Raw genomic sequence first — 19975 nt, 5'->3', positions numbered from 1 at the left:
GATTATGAGAGCACAGTGAGCCTGCCTAAGGGATTTGAAGGCTGGCGTGTAGAGTGAAGCTGAAATACTCCATTGTTTCAAATGGAGTATTTGTTTCAAATTTGGAATATTTGTTTCAAATAAACAAAATTTTTTGTTTCTCACAAAGGAAACACCATGTGTATATACTGCTGAAATATACTTTTCATATTAGTATTTATTAATTACAATCATTACTTATATTCATTAGTAATATAAAGTATTTTAGAATTTATTTCTTAGTAATATGTAGTATTTTTTAATGCTGATAAGCGTGGAGTTTACATTTAGGTGCCTTTTTAAAAAAAAGCCTTTTGCCTGTGATTGTGGCATCCCAGTGCCATTCTTTTTCCTGTGATTTTCAAGTAAAAAAGGGGACTCCTTTCCCACAGTTCATCAAGGCCTTAATGCAGTATTGGGTGGACTTGGGGTGTGGCCCAGAGATCCCATTTTTAAGGTTATTTCTAAATCCCAAACAAAGAGTTGAAAGGCAAACCTTTGGTAATGTTTTGGGCGATTCTTCCTGGCAGGTTGGGCTGACGTTCGCCATCGTGTTCGGGGTGATCATCTACAGGATCTCCACGGCCGCCGCCCTGGCCATCAGCTCCACACCCTCGGGGCGCTCCAGCGTGCGCGTCACCGTCACCGCCACTGCCGTCATCATCAACCTGGTGGTCATCATCATCCTGGACGAGGTGTACGGCTGCATCGCCAGGTGGCTCACACAGATCGGTGCGTTGGAACCTCAGCTCGCCACAAGGGGGTCAAATCTGAGCACCCAGATCACTGGGGATCTTGAGTAGGCACATTTGTGCCTAAAATTCTACTGTGGAACTTTTATTATTATTATTATTATTTCCAAGAAATTGTCAGTAACCAAAGGTCCAGAAATCTTTTCAGGTCAAGTTTTTGCGCACCCACAAATGATTGTCATGAAGGTCAGGCAGGTGTGGAACTAAATTGGAATTGCCATTGTAACGTGTCTGACTGGTGGGATCCTCAGCAGGTTGACCACTGACCTCAGTGCAGCCATACTGCTTTTATATATATACATATATATAGCACTGTACATATATATCCCTTTGTTTAAAAGGTGGCTTTTAAACAAGTGATGTGATGATGTTCTCCAAAACCCACATTTATAAGATTTTGAAATTATTCCAGGTAGGATAATTCCTTAACGTTTCTCATCCATGTCCCATTGGTTCCAGAGGTACCAAAGACTGACAAGAACTTTGAGGAGCGGCTGATTTTCAAGGCTTTCCTGCTGAAATTTGTCAATGCCTACACCCCCATTTTCTACGTGGCTTTCTTCAAGGGCCGGTGAGTGATGGAAAGGCTATTCAGTTTCAGCTTCTTGGAGGCCTTTTCAGGACTAAACATCAGGTGGTCCCACTCAGAGGCATGGAGTATGGCATAAGTTATTTTAAGAATCAAATATTGAAAGTATAAAATCTGTCTGATATTTTTAACTCATTGTGCCCTAGATTTGTTGGACGTCCAGGCGACTACGTCTACATTTTCCATTCCTTCCGAATGGAAGAGGTAATTGAATTTCTATTCTATTTGGGATCATATTGGATGGATGGGGTAGAGGAGATGTTCTGACTGACCTCTCTTTTGTTCACCCCAGTGTGCCCCAGGAGGTTGCCTAATGGAGTTGTGTATCCAGCTCAGTATTATCATGTTGGGCAAGCAGCTGATCCAGAACAATTTGTTTGAGATTGGCATCCCGTAAGTAGCAACTTCTGTACTTTCTTATTTTAATTATTGTGCCTGGCAATGCAAAACAACTGAGAAATGAGCACTGAGTGAGCAGAATGGAGTGCTCAGCAAATTGTCTCCATTTCCCTCAGAAAAATGAAGAAGTTTATACGATACTTGAAATTGAAGCGTCGGCGTTCTCTAGACCATGAAGAGCACATGAAGAAAAAGCAGCGCTATGAAGTGGACTATAACCTGGAGCCCTTTGCTGGACTTACCCCTGAGTACATGGAAATGAGTGAGTGAGGTGGAAAGAAGGCATTTTAAACTGTAATTATTGTGACTAATTGGGATGGAGAGCTGAGCGTTTTGAACTGTACATTCAGCAGACAGTGGATATGAGATAACTGAATTATTAACGTGTTCAGTTGGACTGGAGCATGTTTTAGCCAATCCTGGCTGCTGGAGGGCTGAATTGTGCTCTCTGCCGTTTGCAAGCCCTTACTGTAGCATGATATTTTAGATCTTTTCTTTCAAGCCATGTAACATATCACTGTCAAGTTTCAAATGCAAATGATTAAGTGGCATCTACTTGAGATTGTGAGGCATATTTTACCATCAGTTGAACCCTTCACTAGAAGTAAGTTAGTTCAGATTTGATTATTTCCACACCAGAGTCCTTTATCTGATATCTGAACTAAATCTTCTGAGAGCAGTGCTTGTCTGTAGACCTGGTTGTACTTGACAGATCGCATAGAATTTTTTTTTTCAAGTAGTATGTCGTGTTGAGTGAGATAAATTAGAATATCTGGTGACCTTGATGTTCAGAGTACTTGAAGCAGATGGGAATTCAGTGGGACAAACTGAATGGCCATGCTGCCAGTTCCTAAAAATAAGAAAAGATGCTGTTACTGAGATCAGCATTTGGAAGTAACAGGAGAAAGATGGGCACTGGCAGTACCAGGATGAGCATGACATCCATACAAAAAGCAAATATGATCCCAGGTTATAGGAAGCAGGTTATTCCTGGAAGAGGCAGGAATCAGCCATGTCTTTCCATAGCTTCCAGTGAAGGCCAAAAACCTGCCAGGTGGAACGTGGCAAGCTTAGGTAGAGCCAGCATGGTCACTGCCATAATCCCACTCCTTCAGGTGACTCCTGTGCCAGCTTTTAGGAAAATTTCTTTTAGGAAAAATTCTTTTAGGAGCTTCCCCATCCTTCTGGTTACTATTATAACTAAAAGTTACTACACTTTTACAAGGTGACAACTGGGCCTTCCCAAATAGATACCCAAATAGAGCAGCCATCATGCAAACTGTGCCTGACACAGAAAATGGGATTGAGTCTCCCAGAAGTCATCACCTCATCAGAATTTAGGGACTGGCACTGACGTGGTGATGGGTGCATTTGGTAAATACTGACAACAGGCACTGAAATGTTTTCTTTTTCTTTCCAGTTATCCAGTTTGGGTTTGTAACTTTGTTTGTTGCCTCCTTCCCGCTGGCACCTTTGTTTGCTTTATTGAACAACATCATTGAAATCCGTCTGGATGCCAAAAAATTTGTTACTGAGCTGAGGAGACCGGTAGCAGTGAGAGCAAAGGATATAGGTAAGTGGATATTGTTATTGTATCCCTGTTTGTTTATTCCTGGATTGATGGCAGGATATTGTTATGCTCAGCTAGTTTCAATAACAGGGAGATATTTATAGGAAGAGTCAAAACATTCAGCTGTGGCTTACCTGTGAATTGTCATAATTTATTGAGGCTTTACCTTTAAAATAGGAAGACCAAAGCTTTAAATTCAGATGAATATTTCATTAAGTAAATATTACCACTTTTTAAATCAAAATGATCAATGCAGTAGCAAAATATCTCACACAGTTCTGACATCAACAGCCCTTCTTGGCAATGCAGTTTTCGTGCAGAAGCAAAAATTTCCACATTTAACAACTCTGCACTGGCCTCAGAAATACTCTTGGGAATGAGAGGAGACTCAAAAGCCTGTGGGTAGATGCACCCCTCTGTCCCTACTCAGCAGGAAGGTCAGAAGGGTACAAACTGCAGTGGATGGAGCTGGAGCTCGGCTCTGTGTGTGTGGGGACAAGAGCCCAGTCCTGCCCTTACAGGGGGCTCACACCTATGGGTGTTTGTAATGAGGAGCTGCTTCTCCCAAATGCTGCTTCCTTATGAATCAAAAGCTCATTAAAATAAAAATAAAAGTAGAAATAAAATAACTGTCCTTGTTACAGAGCCAAGCAGCAAGAGCAGAAGTTTATCTGTTATTAAACTCTAAGTTCATTCTGCTGCAGTACAGGCAGAGTTTTTCCTTGGGCTCATCCTTGTGCCCTAGGGATCATCCGAGACTTGAAGGACGCATCATGTTTTGCCATGACTTTGCTTTGAGGGTGTTTTGTTGTGCCTCCCTGATTTATGCTGCAGGTTCAGATTGCTGGTGGAATTGATTGGTAGAGTGATGTTGACTTTTTTGATTGTGGTGGGGTTTTGATTATTTTTTGTTTCTGAGGATGTGTTAATTGCAATTCATTGCAGTTCAACCCCATTCTTCAAAACCTGAAAAAAATAGGTGCCAAAACACAGTTGGACTCCTTTTGCTTACAAGCCATTGAATTAACTTTTTATAATTTGTTCTTTTTCTATTTAAAATATAACTAGCTCAGCACAATCATACATGCTCCTAACTCTGTTAACTGCAGATGTAATTTATCTCATTTTAAGGACTAGAACAGCATTTACATGTTTGTCTCCTTCCTCAGGAATCTGGTATAATATCCTCAGAGGTATTGGAAAGCTTGCTGTCATCATAAATGTAAGTAAATCAGCATGAATTAATTTTGAATTCAATAGGCTGGCTTTTCCATTCTGCTCCATTAGTTTTATTTCAGTACAAAATCCCTTCAATCAAGTGAAAGTATATGATTGAGAAATTTTTGGAAATATTTGAGGATGAGTTGCTGTGTTTATTTTCAAGCTGTGATAGCAGGAGCAATAATATAAAGTAGTAAGTAGTCACTGCTGCTTTTTTCCAGAATGTTTTTGTAAAACAGTTCTGTCCTTCAAACAAATATGACCACAGCTGCTTACTTTTACTCTTTTGAAATACTCTCAGTAGCAAAAGATGTATTTTTTCATTTCAATGCTATTTTGGGTAAGGTGAGAACCAGTTCAGCTCCTCAGAGTGCAGAATCCCTCCATCGATCTGCCCTCAAGCTGCACTGCTTCTACTCAGAGAGCTTGGATAATCCTGAAAAAAAAAAGTTTATTTCAACATTTCACAAAAATTTAGCAGGTCTTAATATATTAATGCATGTACTTCTATTCTATATGAATAGACATCCACAGTGATCATCCTCTTTGCACCTCAGCTGAGGGAAAGATGAAAACAAAGGCCAGCTGAAATTCAACATGTTTGCAGTGCAGCAAAGCAGGGGCTCTGTAGAGCTTATGGCCACATGGCTATGGACTCCCTTGGGTTTTTTTTACATTATCCAGACTTGAAATCCCTTCATTTTGTCCCCAGGGTTCTGTTGTGCTATGGCAAGCCCATTCTTTTGGTGTGCTGCCTTAGTTTGTCCTTCCCATTTCTCCTCTTTTCCTTTGGAAATAATTTCTCTGTTTTTCTCTTTTGTTCTGTGTAGTCGTCTAGTCTTTCCTCGCCAATACCCAGTGTTAGTTTTCCCTCTTTGATCGTTGTACTGCTTCTCTTTACCATAAAATAAGTAAAACATTTTGTACTGTTTGTTCCACATGTACATGAGATTTATGCCAGTGGCAATGTTTCATAATGATGATAAATGAGGAGGGCTAAAGTCATGAGGAACTCAGCCCAATTGACTGCTGTGCCTTTTCCCCACGGTATTTTCAGAAAATTTTAAATAACTGGATGAAATGCAACTTTTGTGGCCATAAAAATAAAACTGGGCTCAGTCTCCTCATCCTTTTATCCTGATGAAGTTAAGCACCACACACAATTAACATTTTTTTGCAAGGCAATGAGACTTTGAAGTTAAATCACTGTGGGTTGTTTGCAGGACGGAAAAGCAGCTGGAAATCAATCAATTGGACCTTGTCCAAGGCAACAAGGAGAAACTGTGATGGGGACACGGGAAGCAGAGCTGTGGTAGCTCTCCCCTGGTGCTGGGGGGTGCAGCTGCTCCATTTTTGGGGGCCCAGGTTGTCACCCACAAGGACACCTCAGCTGGCGTGGCACTGCTCCAGGGAATACACTGCACCTCAGGAGAGCGGGCAGTGAGCAGTCCCTTGCTGGGGCAGTGAATGCTCCACTCTCAGGGCCCTCGGGCTCCCCTGAGTGTGGTGTGAGTAGTTTGGGCAAGTCATGGTTGAGGATGTGATGAAGTGAAGCTCTGCCTGGGCACCGCGCTCACTCTCTACTCTTGTGGCTCAGGCATTTGTGATCTCATTCACATCCGACTTCATTCCACGCCTCGTGTACCTGTACATGTACAGTGAGAATGGCACCATGCATGGCTTCGTCAACCATACACTATCCTCTTTTAATGTCAGCGATTTCCAAGCAGGAACAGCTCCCAACGACCCCCTGGATCTTGGCTACGAGGTTCAGATATGCAGGTACTCTCTTGAATGATCGCTAATGCCAAGTGTTTTCACAGCTGGCTGAGAATGTGGCAAATTCTTACATTTCTGGGGCAGAGTCTTTGTATTTTCAATACCTTTTTAGCACCTTGCTAGCCTTTTATATAAGGTGGATCCATTGCCTTGAACATCTTGCTTACATATTAAGTAATCACAGACCTGAATATTATTTACTGCTTATTTTGGGAAATGGAGATTATTGTTAATTAAATTCAGAGCTTGTCCATGCAAAGATTTTTGTTATTATGGATTCCCTTTTCCAGGAAAGGAGGCAGATAATGGTAAACAGCACAATGGTGCTTTAAGGGAAGAAAATTATGTTCCTCTGATGTCATGTCATGATATAATGACCATGACCTCTTTTTTTTGTCCGGTTCCTAATTCCTTATGAGAGCAGCAGCATCCTTATCTGCACTGTAACTTAGGACTTACTTATAGTGTCATCACACAGGAGAAATTTGCATGCCTGTGACAATTCATATCTATTTTCATGTTTAAAGGAAAATTGTGTTTACCAGTTTCAGCTAATACATTTTTAGAATTGACAGTTCTAATCTGACAGTGAAAGCACTTAGACCAGCAAAGCTGAAAATGGGACAACAGAGGGAGGAAGAGGAGAGTAAGGAAGGAAGAGATATTCAAGGGAGAAAGAAACAAAGAGGACTTTAATACATGCATAGTAAAAATATCACCATAACTGACCAAGTAAAAAACCTTGCCTTTCAATCATATTATTTTATATTAAATTCTTTATGCATTTGAATAGTGCAAGTTAATATGGTGAAATGACCTCTACACAGAAAATTTGCTCAGAGATGAAAGCAAAACCAACCCAAGCTGCATTTGCAGTAGCTTTGCTTGCTTTTACTTTCTCCTGGTTTCCTCCTGCTGCTTTTTGGGCAGAGGTTAAGCAAGACTGGCAAACATGTTTCAGCACAGAATGGAAGTGTTGGCATCATGGTCCAAAGGCAAAATGCCAGATTTATTTGCTTTCCACTCCCAGCCCCTGTCTTCTTTCAATCCCATCCTTATCCCAAGGATTTTAAAATAATTTGAAAATGCAGAGCCCTAATTCTTTCAAAATATTGACAGGATGCTGTGGTTTTGGATTTAATGTATTTTTCTTGGTCTTGTTTATCAACACATAGATTTTCTATAAGCCATAGCTAAGGAAAAATTCTCTTCTCTCCACTGGGCAAAATTTAGCTTCAACCTTTTGCTAATCACATGTTAAACATGTTCTATGAATCTGAGACCAGTATTTTTGTCTTTAAAATTAGTTTGAAAAATATATGTTGCCTTTTTACCTATCTTAAAATAAATCACCTGAGCTGTGTAGTTTACTCTGTGTTATGCAAAATTGATATTATATGTAGTAATCAGAGGGTAATAAGATGAATTAACCTTTAATTTTAAGGCTAATTTGAAGGCTGTGGGAGAGTTTCATCTGTGTCTTGTTTCTGAGAGATTAACACAGTGAACTTTGTTTTAAACAGTTCCATTTATTGTTTGACTGTTTGTTAATAACCCCTTCCTGTGCCAACATTTCTGAATTGCACCCCTGATTTACTGAGTCTTGTTTTGCAGGTACAAAGATTATAGAGAACCCCCCTGGTCTGAAAACAAATACGACATTTCAAAGGATTTCTGGGCTGTCCTAGCAGCAAGATTGGCATTTGTGATAGTTTTCCAGGTAGGTGACACTGCAGGCACTTGGAAATAAGTTATTGGGCCAAAAAAATATCTTCTTTCTCAGTTGTTTCAGGGAAAAGACAAAGAAATTTGCCCATCTTCATCACCCTCTTTGTCCCACCCACCCAGGCATTGGTATATCCTCAGTGGAAAAATTCATCCCCAGGGATTCCTTGAGCTGGTTTGATGCAGAACAACTTAATGACCTCAGAGACCAGCAAAGCACAAGGCTGATACTAATTAGGTTCCACCAATTTCTCCTGTAGGACATCAACAATTTCACTGAAGCAGCAGAAATTTAACCCGAAATAATTTTTAGAGCTAGCCAAGAAATGAGATTTTCAAAATTTTACAAGTTCAGGTTTACTTTTCATCTGAATAAGAAGCCAAAATCTTGTGATTTGTCCTTAAAAGACATTATTTAATCACAGCAGTGATGCTACTTATTGTGACACAGATGTTTTAAGTCTGCCTTATCTGAATAACTTGTTTCAAAACTTTTATTGGGCTTTTTTGATAAAAAATTATCTTTTTGAGAAAGACCACCCTTTCCTTGAATCAAAGTTTTTCAATTAGAAAAATTCAATTGGAATGTATTTTAACAACTTTTACCATTTTAACCTCTTGTATTTGCTTCTGCCTTCCTGATGTAAATCTCACGAGCCACTCACCAATTGCAAATTCCTTTCGATTTCTAAGTGGCTGCAGTGTCAGGATTGGTACAGAAATCACAGAGGTCAATCAATACCTGATGTATTTCTCTACTTCTAGCATGCACAAAGCAGTTGAAGGGAATCTGGTCCCATAGTCCAACTCAAATACTGTCCTCTCTTCATTTTTCCTTCCTAAGTGCCCTCTCCTTTCCCTACAGCCACCCTTTAATTTGGCCCCACTGACACTTTCTCACAACTTCATTTTCAGAACTTGGTCATGTTCATGAGTGAATTTGTTGACTGGATTATCCCAGACATTCCCAAGGACATTAGTCAGCAGATTCACAAGGAGAAAGTTCTCATGGTGGAGGTCTTCATGAGGGAAGAGCAAGGCAAGCTGCAGATGCTGGAAACCTGGAAAGACAAGGACAAGAGAAAAGGGGAAAACTGCAACAACCACAGCCCCAGGCTCTCGAGGAGCCGCAGTGGGAGCTTGTCCTCCTGCCATTCCTATCCTCTGGACGTTTAGGAGAGAGGGAGCTGAGGCTGTCGGGGCATTCCAGAGACAAAAGCCATGGCGCCAAGGGCAGGACTCCGGTACGGACACCCCGGTGCATGTTGAAGGATGTGCTGCCATTTCACTCCCATCTTTGTGAGAAATGCCCTTCTTGCAAACATGGAGGACCACGTTCTATTTCTGACAATGTTGGCGTTTTGTTTTGTTTTGTTTTTTCTTTTGCACAAGCAGTAATGCAGGGAGTTTTTGTATTTCATCCTGAGGTAGCACTATCGACGTTGGCATGCATTAAGAAATGCAGGTACTTAGGACAATATTGCTAGAGATATTCTCTGAGAATCTGATCTTAGCCTATCAATTAGCTAATGAAATAAAGGTAAATTTGAAGTCATTATAATAATAATGCTAATTGGAACTATTTTTGGAAAGCCAGGTTTGAAGGTCCATGGGGTAGCTTGCTAAATGATATGCAAAATCAGTATTCCCTAGTATTCCATCAAGCCTTCCGGACTGACTTGCTTCCCAAGGCTGGGTTTAGCTTTGCGAGTCTGAGCTTTGGAGTCCCAAAGATGTGGGGGGGACTTGTGGCAGCCTCCAGACCCTCCCTGAGGCACCACTGCCTCTGGAAACATCAGCACAGGGATTCTGGGCAGTGCTTTCTTGGCAGCAGCAGCAGCAGCAGCACAATTGCAGAGATCCTCCCAGCAGGCCCATGGTCACGGAGCATTTGTTAAATGCCCTGAGCTAATGAGCACACAGAGAGCTCCAGTGACTCTCACTGCCCTGCCAAGCACTCACACGCTGCTCTTGCTGAGGAAATTCCATTTTCCCCAGTGTTTCAGCACATCCCTGTCCCAGCCTGGCTTTTCCCTGTAGCCCTCTGGAGCAGGAGAAGGGAGTGCTTGCCCCGTGTTTCACAGCCAGCTTTTCCCACAGATTTCCTGCTGCTGGCTGGCATTTCCCAGAGGCTGTGCCAGAGGAGGAAATCCCAAATGCATCCCACTTGCTGTCTTCAGTGGAAGCTTTGCCTGCACTGGGGCTACAGGACCAGACCTTCAGCTAGTTACAGGACTTTTCTTTTGTCTTAAAATCCTCTGTCTTTTATACAAGGAGCTTTTCCCTGAAGTATAAGTCTGAAATCCTTACTTACCATGACTAGCTAAATCCCATCAGTACAGCTCTTTTTAAGCATAATATGTTTTTGTTTTGCTTTGTTGACCGATAAACTGCATTTCCAAATAATATTGGTGCAATTAACCTAATTTCTTTTATTGCTTTGTCTTGTCCATGGCACTTGCATTATAAAACTGAAAAAGAAAATAAAAAGGAAAGATTTCTTTAAAGTCTAACTACTGTATGGTTTGTTACAAAACCAAACTCTTTTCAAGAGGTTAGTTATTTCTTTTTTTCTTTCTTTTTTTTCTTTGCCAAACTAATTTAAAGATTAATGCTAGAACTCTAAAAAGAATGCCATATATAGCTTTTGATATATTTATTTGTTTTAAAGTATGTGATAAACTTGATATTTTTCTGTAGTCTGTCCAAAGAAGGTACCAAAAGAGAAATTATGTGGAAGAAAGAAAATGGTATTAACCAAATATTCTTGATGCTTATTTAAAATACTGATCCAACCAAAGATTTTTATTAATAAAGGGCTTATATTTTGTTAACTCTTGTTTCTGTTGTATTTTGACTTGCAGGAATGTCACTATTTTTAAAATTTGTAACTTATGATAGCATGTTGCTGTAGGGCCAAATCCTGCCTGGTTTATTCCCACATAAATGTAATGCCTGGTTAGTAAATGTTTACCAGATCAGGCCCACTGACTGCAATAGGACTGGGGAGAAATCAAGCAGAATTCTGTCCACACATTTTGTTGAAAACCTGTTTTTCCTCTCATTCCTTGGTAGCCCAAAAGATCCAGGAGAAAGCCAAACTACCTATTCTGAGGAGAAATGTTAGGGATCGTCCTCGAAGGGGATTTAATCTGTAAATACTGACCTGAAAGTGTTCCCAACTTAATACTGACATTCCTGTAAATGGTGGAACTATATCCTGAACACATACTTATCTGAATTTTTCATTATTTGCTGAAATCATGGAATAGTAACAGTTGCTTATACTTTCTTTTGTACAGTAAATTGTTTGAAATGGAATTTTGTATATAAAAATCTGTATTACTACTCAGATATCTATAAAATTATTTCATGGAATCATTTTTTAAGAAAAGCAAATATATACTAAATCTGTTTTATTTTGGTTTTTTTTTTTCTTTCTTTTTCTTTGAACACTTATTTGAAATAAACTTAAATATCTAAGAGTTTCTCCTGTGGGACAGGTTCTGTTCCCAGCCCTCCTCTGAGTGTACAGACATCCCCCTAAAAATGTCCCAGGCAGGTCTGGTGTTTGAGCTGCTTTAGAGACCCACTTGGAGGCGAGTGAATCCCACCAGAAATCCATCTCCAGGAGTACAAAGGGAGTTTTTGGCTGCAGAATGGCTCACACTGTGACTGTCACATTTCCACTGCCCTGAGGGACCTGTCCAAGCAAGGCTGCCCTCAGAACCTCACTTGTTGATTGCAATTTTTTCCTCCCTTTCCCATTTAACTGTCGTGTGAGAAGGCAAAGCACGAGGCTTTACACCAGCCCTCCCTTCCTGGATGGAGAGTATTAATGCTCCAAGTCAGGAAATTTAGTTTGGAAGGGTGGGAATTGTGTCCTGAGAGAATGGATACAGACACCAGAAGCAGATAAACCACAGTCTGGCTGGTAACTGTATGGGATTGTCAGTTATTAAAGACAAAATAGTACATATGAGCTCATTAGATGTAAGATAATCCAGAAAACCACTTGCACTGTGGTTGTGGTACTTTTCCTGAAAGTTGTTTCATATTTGGGATGCAAAAAAAAAAGAGGTTTGCTTTTAACAATAGCAAATTTGAGGCAGGATTGTGCTAGAAAGGATTTACTGGAATAGAGGGGGGAAACAAAGAAACTTAAAACAGGGAAGTAGGGATCTGGAAATGATCAAAGAATACCTGCCTTGATGTGACTCACAGTGACCAGGTTTGACGAAAGATAGCAAAGCAAATATTTCAATTGTACAAGTACAAAGCTGAATTCTGTGTTGAATTGTATGGCATGTATGACACCACGTCCATGACATGCAGTCAGCCTGTTCCTGGCATGCTTCTGCCCCAAAACCATGAGCGCAAAACCATTTCCCAGCCCAGATTTGATCAAAGAAAAGAAAAGTCTCAAACCCAGCATCTTAACGTATTGAAGAGGAAAGTCATGGCATCCATTTGCTTGGTCCAAGAGAAAATGCAGACCATGGGGAAGATTCCTGCTGGAAATGGCTGCAGGGGCCATTTCTGAGCTATTGCTGAATCACTGTTTGCTGTTTGCCATGCAAGGTTGGCAGCAAAAACATGACTTCAGTTGGTGCATCCGAGGAGGAAGCTGTTCCCACCCCAAGGGCTGCCTGTGTGATTCTGAATCTCCTGGATTTCCATGTCATTGTGTTTCCAAGATACTGTCCTACAAATATTTTGCAGTCTTAAATAGCTTAAGGGTGAATTAGTCTCACATCAAGGCACAGACACATTTCTATTTTTAACTCCCCTACGCTCTCTGGTCCTGAGCTGTTAATGATCTTTTTGGCTGTTGTGATTTCCAATAAGCAATAATAATTTACTTTTCATCCTGATACCTCCGGAGTCTGACCTCTCCCAGAGCTCTGTGCATCACTTGAGTGCATTTATATTTTCCTATGAAGTTTTCAGAGTACACAAATTCTCTTCCTCTCACCACTGGAAAAAACCCATCTTAAAATTTATATGAATTCCATTCAAACTCTGGTTCAATTCTTTGCACATTTGAGCACTATTTATTCCATAACCAAACACAAGATGCCATTTTTAGTATAGCAGAGAAAAACCAAAGTTCTTTTTTTAACCTTCTTTTTTTAGCCCAACAGGCCTTTCTGAAGAAAAAACTAACTATGAATGTGGCTTGCTTTGAATTTTAACTCTATCCTAATTTTTAAGGCTGTGTCGGCCACCTGAAGCCAAAGAAAATATTCCTATTGATTCCCTTCAGTGTGCTTTGCATAAGGTTAAGAGGTACTTATTGAGGGATTGGTTTCACTTTGGATAGAATAAAAACTCCTGACAGTTTTTGTAGGTTACTTTTCTAACCTTCAGTGTTAGCTAAAGCCAACATAAATTGATGCAGATGCGTTGTGAGAGCTGTAAAGAGTTGGGTGCACCATTGTGCTGGTTGCCATGCGGCAAAGGCCTTGGAAAATCCAAGAAAACTGAAGATTCTGAGGTCATAGCTTTCATCTGGCTTAGTACCATCTCTGGGAAAAAATTCATGCCAAAACAGGAAACGTATCTGTTCAGATGGCCATGGGAAACAAGAATCAAAACAGAAAATATTTAGCAGAGTGTTTGGGCTGAACAAGCTTAAGTGTAATGAAGTCCATTTCTCAGAGCAAGAGGCATGAGGTTAAGCAATCTTATAAGAGAAGAAATGGTTATTCCCTGTTTTTACTGCTAAATGAGAAAATAGTGGTTATCTTCTCAGCTGAACTATGAGGTGGAGCTAAGGAAAAGATGCTCAATAGGGAAGAGAGGAAGAAAAGGCTTTTGCCTGCTGTTCCCAGACCCAGGTTAGTTTTTCTGGAAAGAGGATGGATTCCCCTTGTAGGTGGGTGATGGGGCAGCCTCTGCCTGTGTTCCCATGTGCCATCCCAACCACGCCAAGCCAGGCAATGCCGTGGGTCTTGTGTGGAGATGGAAGCTGGAATGTTTTGGTCCTGTGGGAGGAATGGAGCTGAGCCTGGAATTCCCATCTGTCATGGCAGCAGTGTGTAATTACAGGAGCAGCTCACATTTCTCAAAGCATTAATCTCTGAAATACATCTCCAGGTAATGAAGGAAAGCAATTGCAGGTAATTAGCCAGCAAGTGGGGAAGCAATAAATCCCAGCAGTCCAGACTGCTCTGGGTTTACTGCAAGAGGTGGTGTGTGTGCCCTGTGTGTCTGCAGGCTGGTGGGCTCTGACTCCTGGAGCTGTTTGGGCATTTTGCTCTCCCCAGGCACTGCTGGCAGTGGAAAAGGGGAGTTGTGAGCAGGGAAGGAACAGTGAAACTCCTGCAAGCAAATCAACATCCACCTTCATCCTGTACTCAATGAGAGAAGGAAGTGAGAGGCAGTTCTGAACTTCTACTGAACCTCTTCCCTTTTGCCTCTCTGCCTTTGGCTTCTGAAACCAAGTTCCCCCACCTCTTCACAAGGCTTGCCTTAGAGCAGCTGAGCTAAGCTGGTAATTGCCTCTGGGGCTTCTTGGGGATGAGAAGTGCAATGAATTAATCACTGCTAGGTTTAGGTGCTGGGCAAAGATGTGGTACAGGCTCCCTTTCAAAAGCCTCACTCCAAAACGGGTGAAGAGCAGCAAAATATGGTTAGATGTGAAAGAAAAAACTCTGTGGCTTTTCTGGCACCAAGCTGTGGCATTTGTAACTTCCTCACTTCTTCTGAAGTATACAGACGGCAAGGAAAATAAATAAATGCTATATTTTGTATTAGATTAATCCAGCCTTCTCTCAGGAAGTCACGCTCCCCTTCTAGACTCTTCATCTCTGGGAACAAATACAACAAGTTTCCCACAAGTTTGTGTATGAAAATGGGCTCCAAATTGTGGTTTAGGACTAGCTGGTATCTGGGTCTGACCACAGCACTGCGGACCAGCTCAAATTACAGCATTTCTTCAGAGAGCAGAAAATAATACTTCCTCCCCAAAGAATCAAGGGAGAGGGATGATGAAACCAGATTTGCTTTCTTATTTATGATATCTAAATCCCTGTGAGTAATTCACCCAGTCATATCCTGTATCACTTGGTGGCCACGTGAAACTATTCATGTTTTAAAAGGAAATAACTGGATAATAAGTGCACTGGGCTGGAGCACATGAGGCACTCCCTCTCTAATCAGAATTGAGTAAAAAACTTGCACCTTCCAACCTCCAGGACAGTGACTCAGATGGAAAATACTGCACTGGCACGTCCTGAAAAGAATGAAAATCACAGATATATAAAGCAATGCTTGTTTCTAGGAAATAACCCCCACCTCTTGGCTTGTCATTCTCTCCAGTCACAATAGTGATTTCACAATACCTGAATTTAACTCAAAAATCAAGTAAGTGTGACAGGCTCACTCATTTTTATTTATTAAAGCAAAATTTCAGTACCTTTGAGAGACATTTGGATATTTTCTGGTCTCTGCAGGCTGGATGCAGGGACATAGTGGGGAAAAATTTTCCATTTTTACCAGGTCCAAAGCAGAGTCTGTTAGTACAGAAGAGATAAGAGCTGAATATTCACATACACCAAAAAAAAAAAGATAACTCCCTGCTGCCATTATTTCAACTGCAATGCTCTGCAGCAGGCAATGGAGTGCTGCTCCTCAGTAAGGAAAGAAAACCTTTCCTTGGGTGGGAGGATGAAGTTTGGGTGGGAGGATGAAGTCCTGTGGCCCAGAACTAATTACATGCTTGTAAGAAATACTCCAAAGTGGTGCAAAATGGATCAATTTTCTGCAAAATAATTATTTTTGTTATCCTAACCTTTATTTTATAGCTGCTCAGAATATTGTATTTTCTAATACAAAGATGGAGAATGAAGAAAAACACCTCAATTAGAGAAAATAAATGTTATTGTGGCAAGTATTTACCTTTTCATGGTTTTGTCTGGTTAGGAACTAGCAATACAGCAGCTCAGGAAAATAAAGAACAAATTATACATACTCTGCAGAAATGAATCAGTATGAGCTTCCAAGCCTGGCAATCAGAGCTGCTGGATTATTTCCCTGCATGAATAGCAACTTCCAGTTTGGATCTCAATTTGCTTTGCTTTGCCCTCAGCCAGTCACAGAGCAGGAACCGAACTGAACAGAAAGGGCCCCAAAAGAGATTTAATGATCATACACTGTTATTTGGGGACATTTTGTCATTTCACAATGACATTCCTCTACAAACAACCCTTGCTCTCTGTCTTCTCTGTTCTTCTGTTTTTCCAAGTGCAAAATTGATGTTGCAGAGCTGAAGTAATAAATATGGTTTAGAGGAATGAGGTGTGCTGGGCTGATATATGCACACAGCTTTATTGACATGTGAAATGTTTGTTTGAATGATTTCATACTTCCATGGTATGATGAAAATTCACTACAAAAATAGGTAAAAAGTCAAGTCAGAGGTTTTTTAGTCGGAGCAAATAAACAAAAGTCTACAATTTACCCTTCCCCTAAAGTTAAACTAACTTCTTCTGCCAACAATAACACAACAGAACTGTATCAACAGAATTATATCAACACTTCTGCTGTTTCAATATTAAGTTCAAGCATCTGTTAACAACTTATTGCTTGTTGTTGTTGTTACTTGGCCAGATTTTTTATCTGTATACAACCTAGTCATGCCAGAGTTCACTCTCTTTTCAGTACTTATTTACTTTTCCCACACTCTGCTTCTAATTTTCTCTCTCAACCCACAATAATTTGACATTTCTTACGGGCGCTTTTGTCAGGGACAGTTTTCTCCTAAGATCCTCCGTCTCTTCACGAATGAGTTTCTTTACAAGAGCAGTTCTTTCTAGACTGGATGTTATAGCAACAGAGGGGTGATAGCTGACAAAATAAACATGTACAGATCAATTCATTCACAAAAGAAAATACAGAAACAGTTTTCTCTTTGCTGAAAATGTGCATTTTAGGGATTGGCAAAAAATGGGTGAGAGGCATTGGATAAGTACACTAAGAAATTTTAGGGAAATCAGTTTATTCAGTGTAGGAGTAAAAAAGCAAGGAAGCAAACTAAAAACCTCTTGTAGCTCAATTCTGCTAGTAGGGAGAGGGTTGGTTTTTATATGCTTATCTTGAAGCCAGCAAATAAAAAAGGAAAGGTCATTAATTCCCTTGGAAGACAAGAGCAGGTATATTAAAAGAAGTGTACAATCACCTGGGCCTCAAAAGAGAAACAGTTCCTCAGCACTGTCTGTGCCAAGGTGTTTGCCCAACCTGTCTCTCAGAATTGTCAGGATAAGGATTTTAAGTCCCCCTGGGATATGTGCTATTGCGTTGCGTGGGAAATAAAGAAATTATCAAAGCTGCTTCACTTAAAAACACAGCAGCTCCCAAACACTCCAGTTTCTCTGCACCAGCAGAATGTTGCTTGCCTTGGCTGGAAATAGGGAAGGCTCTTCCCGAGTTTCCACACCAACACACCTCAGGACAGCCCCGCACTTGGCCATTTGTGCAGTCCCCGGATGGGTGGCGTTGCCGGGATGTCCTGGCCACTGACAGCTCCCCGAGGGCTCTGCTGAAATCAGTCTTTCCATGCTCTCTTTGCCCTGCTCCTCCAGCAAGGACCGTGAAGCCAAAGCTAAGTCCGAGGCACTCCCAGGCTTCGAGCTCCCTCTGCAGTATTTCGCAAGGACTCATCTTGCCTCGAGAAACCTAAGGATTATTTGGTTGGGAATCGGATCATTCACAGCACTTAAATTTCTGGGAAACTTCCACTGGAATCTGAGCTACTCCAATAAATCATTTCTATTAAGTTTTATTCTGACACAGAAGTGCTTACAATCTGTTATTCTCACCTAATATTTCCTTTGCAAAAGCCCCACAAACTGCTTCCAAAGGAAATCACTGGAATAAAGCAATTTATTGCTTGGGGTATTTTCATTGGTGAATGCATCCAAGTCAGGTTCAGACAGAATAAAAGACCCTGCTCAATCACTCTGCCTTCCCATAGGAGTGAGTTTAAAAGCATTTAAGAGTCTTAATTAAACATAGATTTGTGTCTTTCAGTTTCACTTTTGTTACTAATTTAGACACCTTTGGAATTACATAAATGTGCAGTGTCACTTTCACACTCAGTGCTGAATCTGGCCACCAGGTTTGGATGAACTCATTAAATCTCAGTTGATGTTGTTTTCAATTGCGTGTCAGGGTATAGAGAATAAAGGTATAAATTGTGCTGATTTGGACTTCTCTCTCACAGATTTGTCTCTGAATTTGGCTGGTTGCCATCACCAGGTGCCATGTGATTTGGTCCCTGCTGTTTTGTAGAGTTACCTTTGCTGGCAAAATTTAAAAGGAATTTTATTTAACTGGATTTTATACTTCTTATACCATTACAAGGATTACTCCTGCTTCATTAATTAATGCACACAGAGCAAATATATTTCTCCTATTTTGCTAATGACTTTCCCTGAGTTTAAAGTATATTCAGGGCAGCAAAAAAAAAAAGAAAAAAAAACCACCTCTTAAATCAGGCACATCTTGTCCCAGCTCAGATTCACAGTGGCAATTCCTCTCACTCTAACCTTTACCACGAGACCCTGTAAGAAATTAATTACCTCCAGTCTGCAGTATTTAGGGAATAAACAAAAATATCTAGTGGGTTTATCTAAGGAGGGCTTGTGCCTGTGGGAGTTTTAGAAATATTTTTGGGGGTTGGTCTTCACGTTGGCATGTGAGAGTGGAGACTGAGATGAGGAAGATGATAGTGTTTAAATCCATTTATCAGTCAGAAACCTTTCTATAATGAGAGAACATAGGTCTGTGAGTGTGCTGTAAGAATAATAAATTAAGTGTGCTGGATACAACTTAGGAATGGGGTAACTTGGGGAATCAACATGCCAGTGCTCACAGAAGGAACAAGAAAAATTTCTGAACTATCTACATGTGCTGAGAAGAAAAGCCAAAAGACACCTACAAAACAATGGAGTGAACTTGATCTTTTCCATTTAAGAAAAGTTCACAACCTTTCACCTTGTGTAAGAGTCACCTCTAAAATACAGGGCCTTAACATTTGCCCTATTTCTTGCCTTTTAAAGGTCAGGAGGTGCTTTGCGTCACAATTAATCTTGGTGAGGAACAAAGGCCAGGCTGCATGTCCTGTGCTTCCAGGGAAAGGCTGGGGGTCTCTGGGGGCAGCAGGGGCACACAGGGAGGGCAGAAAGGAATTCCTGGGCAGCTGTCAGGCAGGGAAGCCATGGGAATGGCATCTCTTTGGGGGCAGGGCTCTGCTGGGGCCTTTCTTGCTCTTGGTGGAGAAAACCATTTATAGAACCATAGAACCATGGAACAATTACGGTTGGAAAAGAACTCTAAGATTATTGAGTCCAGCCATTAAGCCATCACTGCCAAGTCCTCTACCATGTCTCAAATCACTACATCTGTACATCTTTTTAATCTCTCCCAGGATGGTGACTCCACCACTTCCCCATGGCAGCTTGTTCCAATGCCTGTCCAACCTTTCAGTGAAGAAATGTCTCCTAATACCCCACCTAAACCTCCTCTGGTGATTTTCTTCTTGTCCAGCCCCTTTTCCTCGGGAAAAGAGACCAAGTCCCTCCTGTCTCCATGCTCATCTCAGTGAGCCAGAAGGTACCCCCTGAGCTTCCTCATGCCCAGGCTGAACCTTTCATCCTTGTGCTGCTTTTCTTTCCACCTTTAAAAAAAAAAAAAAAAAATCAAAAAAAAACAAAACAACACAGAGATTAAGTCTTATGGGGGTAGGTGTTCACAAGAAGTCCAATTATTCAATATTAACCAGGAAATCTACAGGTGTGGGTTCCTGGATTCAGGAAGGTCATTGAGGGGCTGGAGCACGTCCAGAGAAGGGAATGGAGCTGGGCAAGAGTCTGGAGTACCAGAAGAGGCTGAGGGAGCTGGGAAAGGGGCTCGGCCTGG

The 19975-nt window shown here is 41.0% G+C and overlaps 1 protein-coding gene across 9 annotated transcripts in view; it reads left to right on the top strand.

The window, feature by feature from the left end:
* Positions 1–11526, top strand: part of ANO1 (anoctamin 1) — a 71054-nt gene extending 59528 nt beyond the window's left edge. For 5 of the 9 annotated variants that reach the window (XM_074543753.1, XM_074543750.1, XM_074543749.1 and 2 more), the window contains 10 exons: positions 549–750; positions 1230–1341; positions 1506–1563; positions 1652–1752; positions 1875–2020; positions 3179–3331; positions 4498–4550; positions 6147–6331; positions 7943–8048; positions 8969–11526. In XM_074543753.1, coding sequence (XP_074399854.1) covers positions 549–750; positions 1230–1341; positions 1506–1563; positions 1652–1752; positions 1875–2020; positions 3179–3331; positions 4498–4550; positions 6147–6331; positions 7943–8048; positions 8969–9229 — 1377 coding nt within the window. In that variant the 3' untranslated portion in view covers positions 9230–11526. The remainder of the gene's footprint in view (positions 1–548; positions 751–1229; positions 1342–1505; positions 1564–1651; positions 1753–1874; positions 2021–3178; positions 3332–4497; positions 4551–6146; positions 6332–7942; positions 8049–8968) is intronic. The other 4 variants (XM_074543752.1, XM_074543748.1, XM_074543747.1 and 1 more) reach the window with 2 other exon arrangements.
* Positions 11527–19975: the final 8449 nt, after the last annotated feature.

The sequence above is a fragment of the Zonotrichia albicollis genome, chromosome 6 (genome assembly GCF_047830755.1).
Source record: "Zonotrichia albicollis isolate bZonAlb1 chromosome 6, bZonAlb1.hap1, whole genome shotgun sequence".
NCBI classification, from domain to species: Eukaryota; Metazoa; Chordata; class Aves; order Passeriformes; family Passerellidae; genus Zonotrichia; species Zonotrichia albicollis.
Note: the sequence above shows the minus strand (reverse complement) of the source record. Positions and strands in the feature narration are given on the sequence as shown.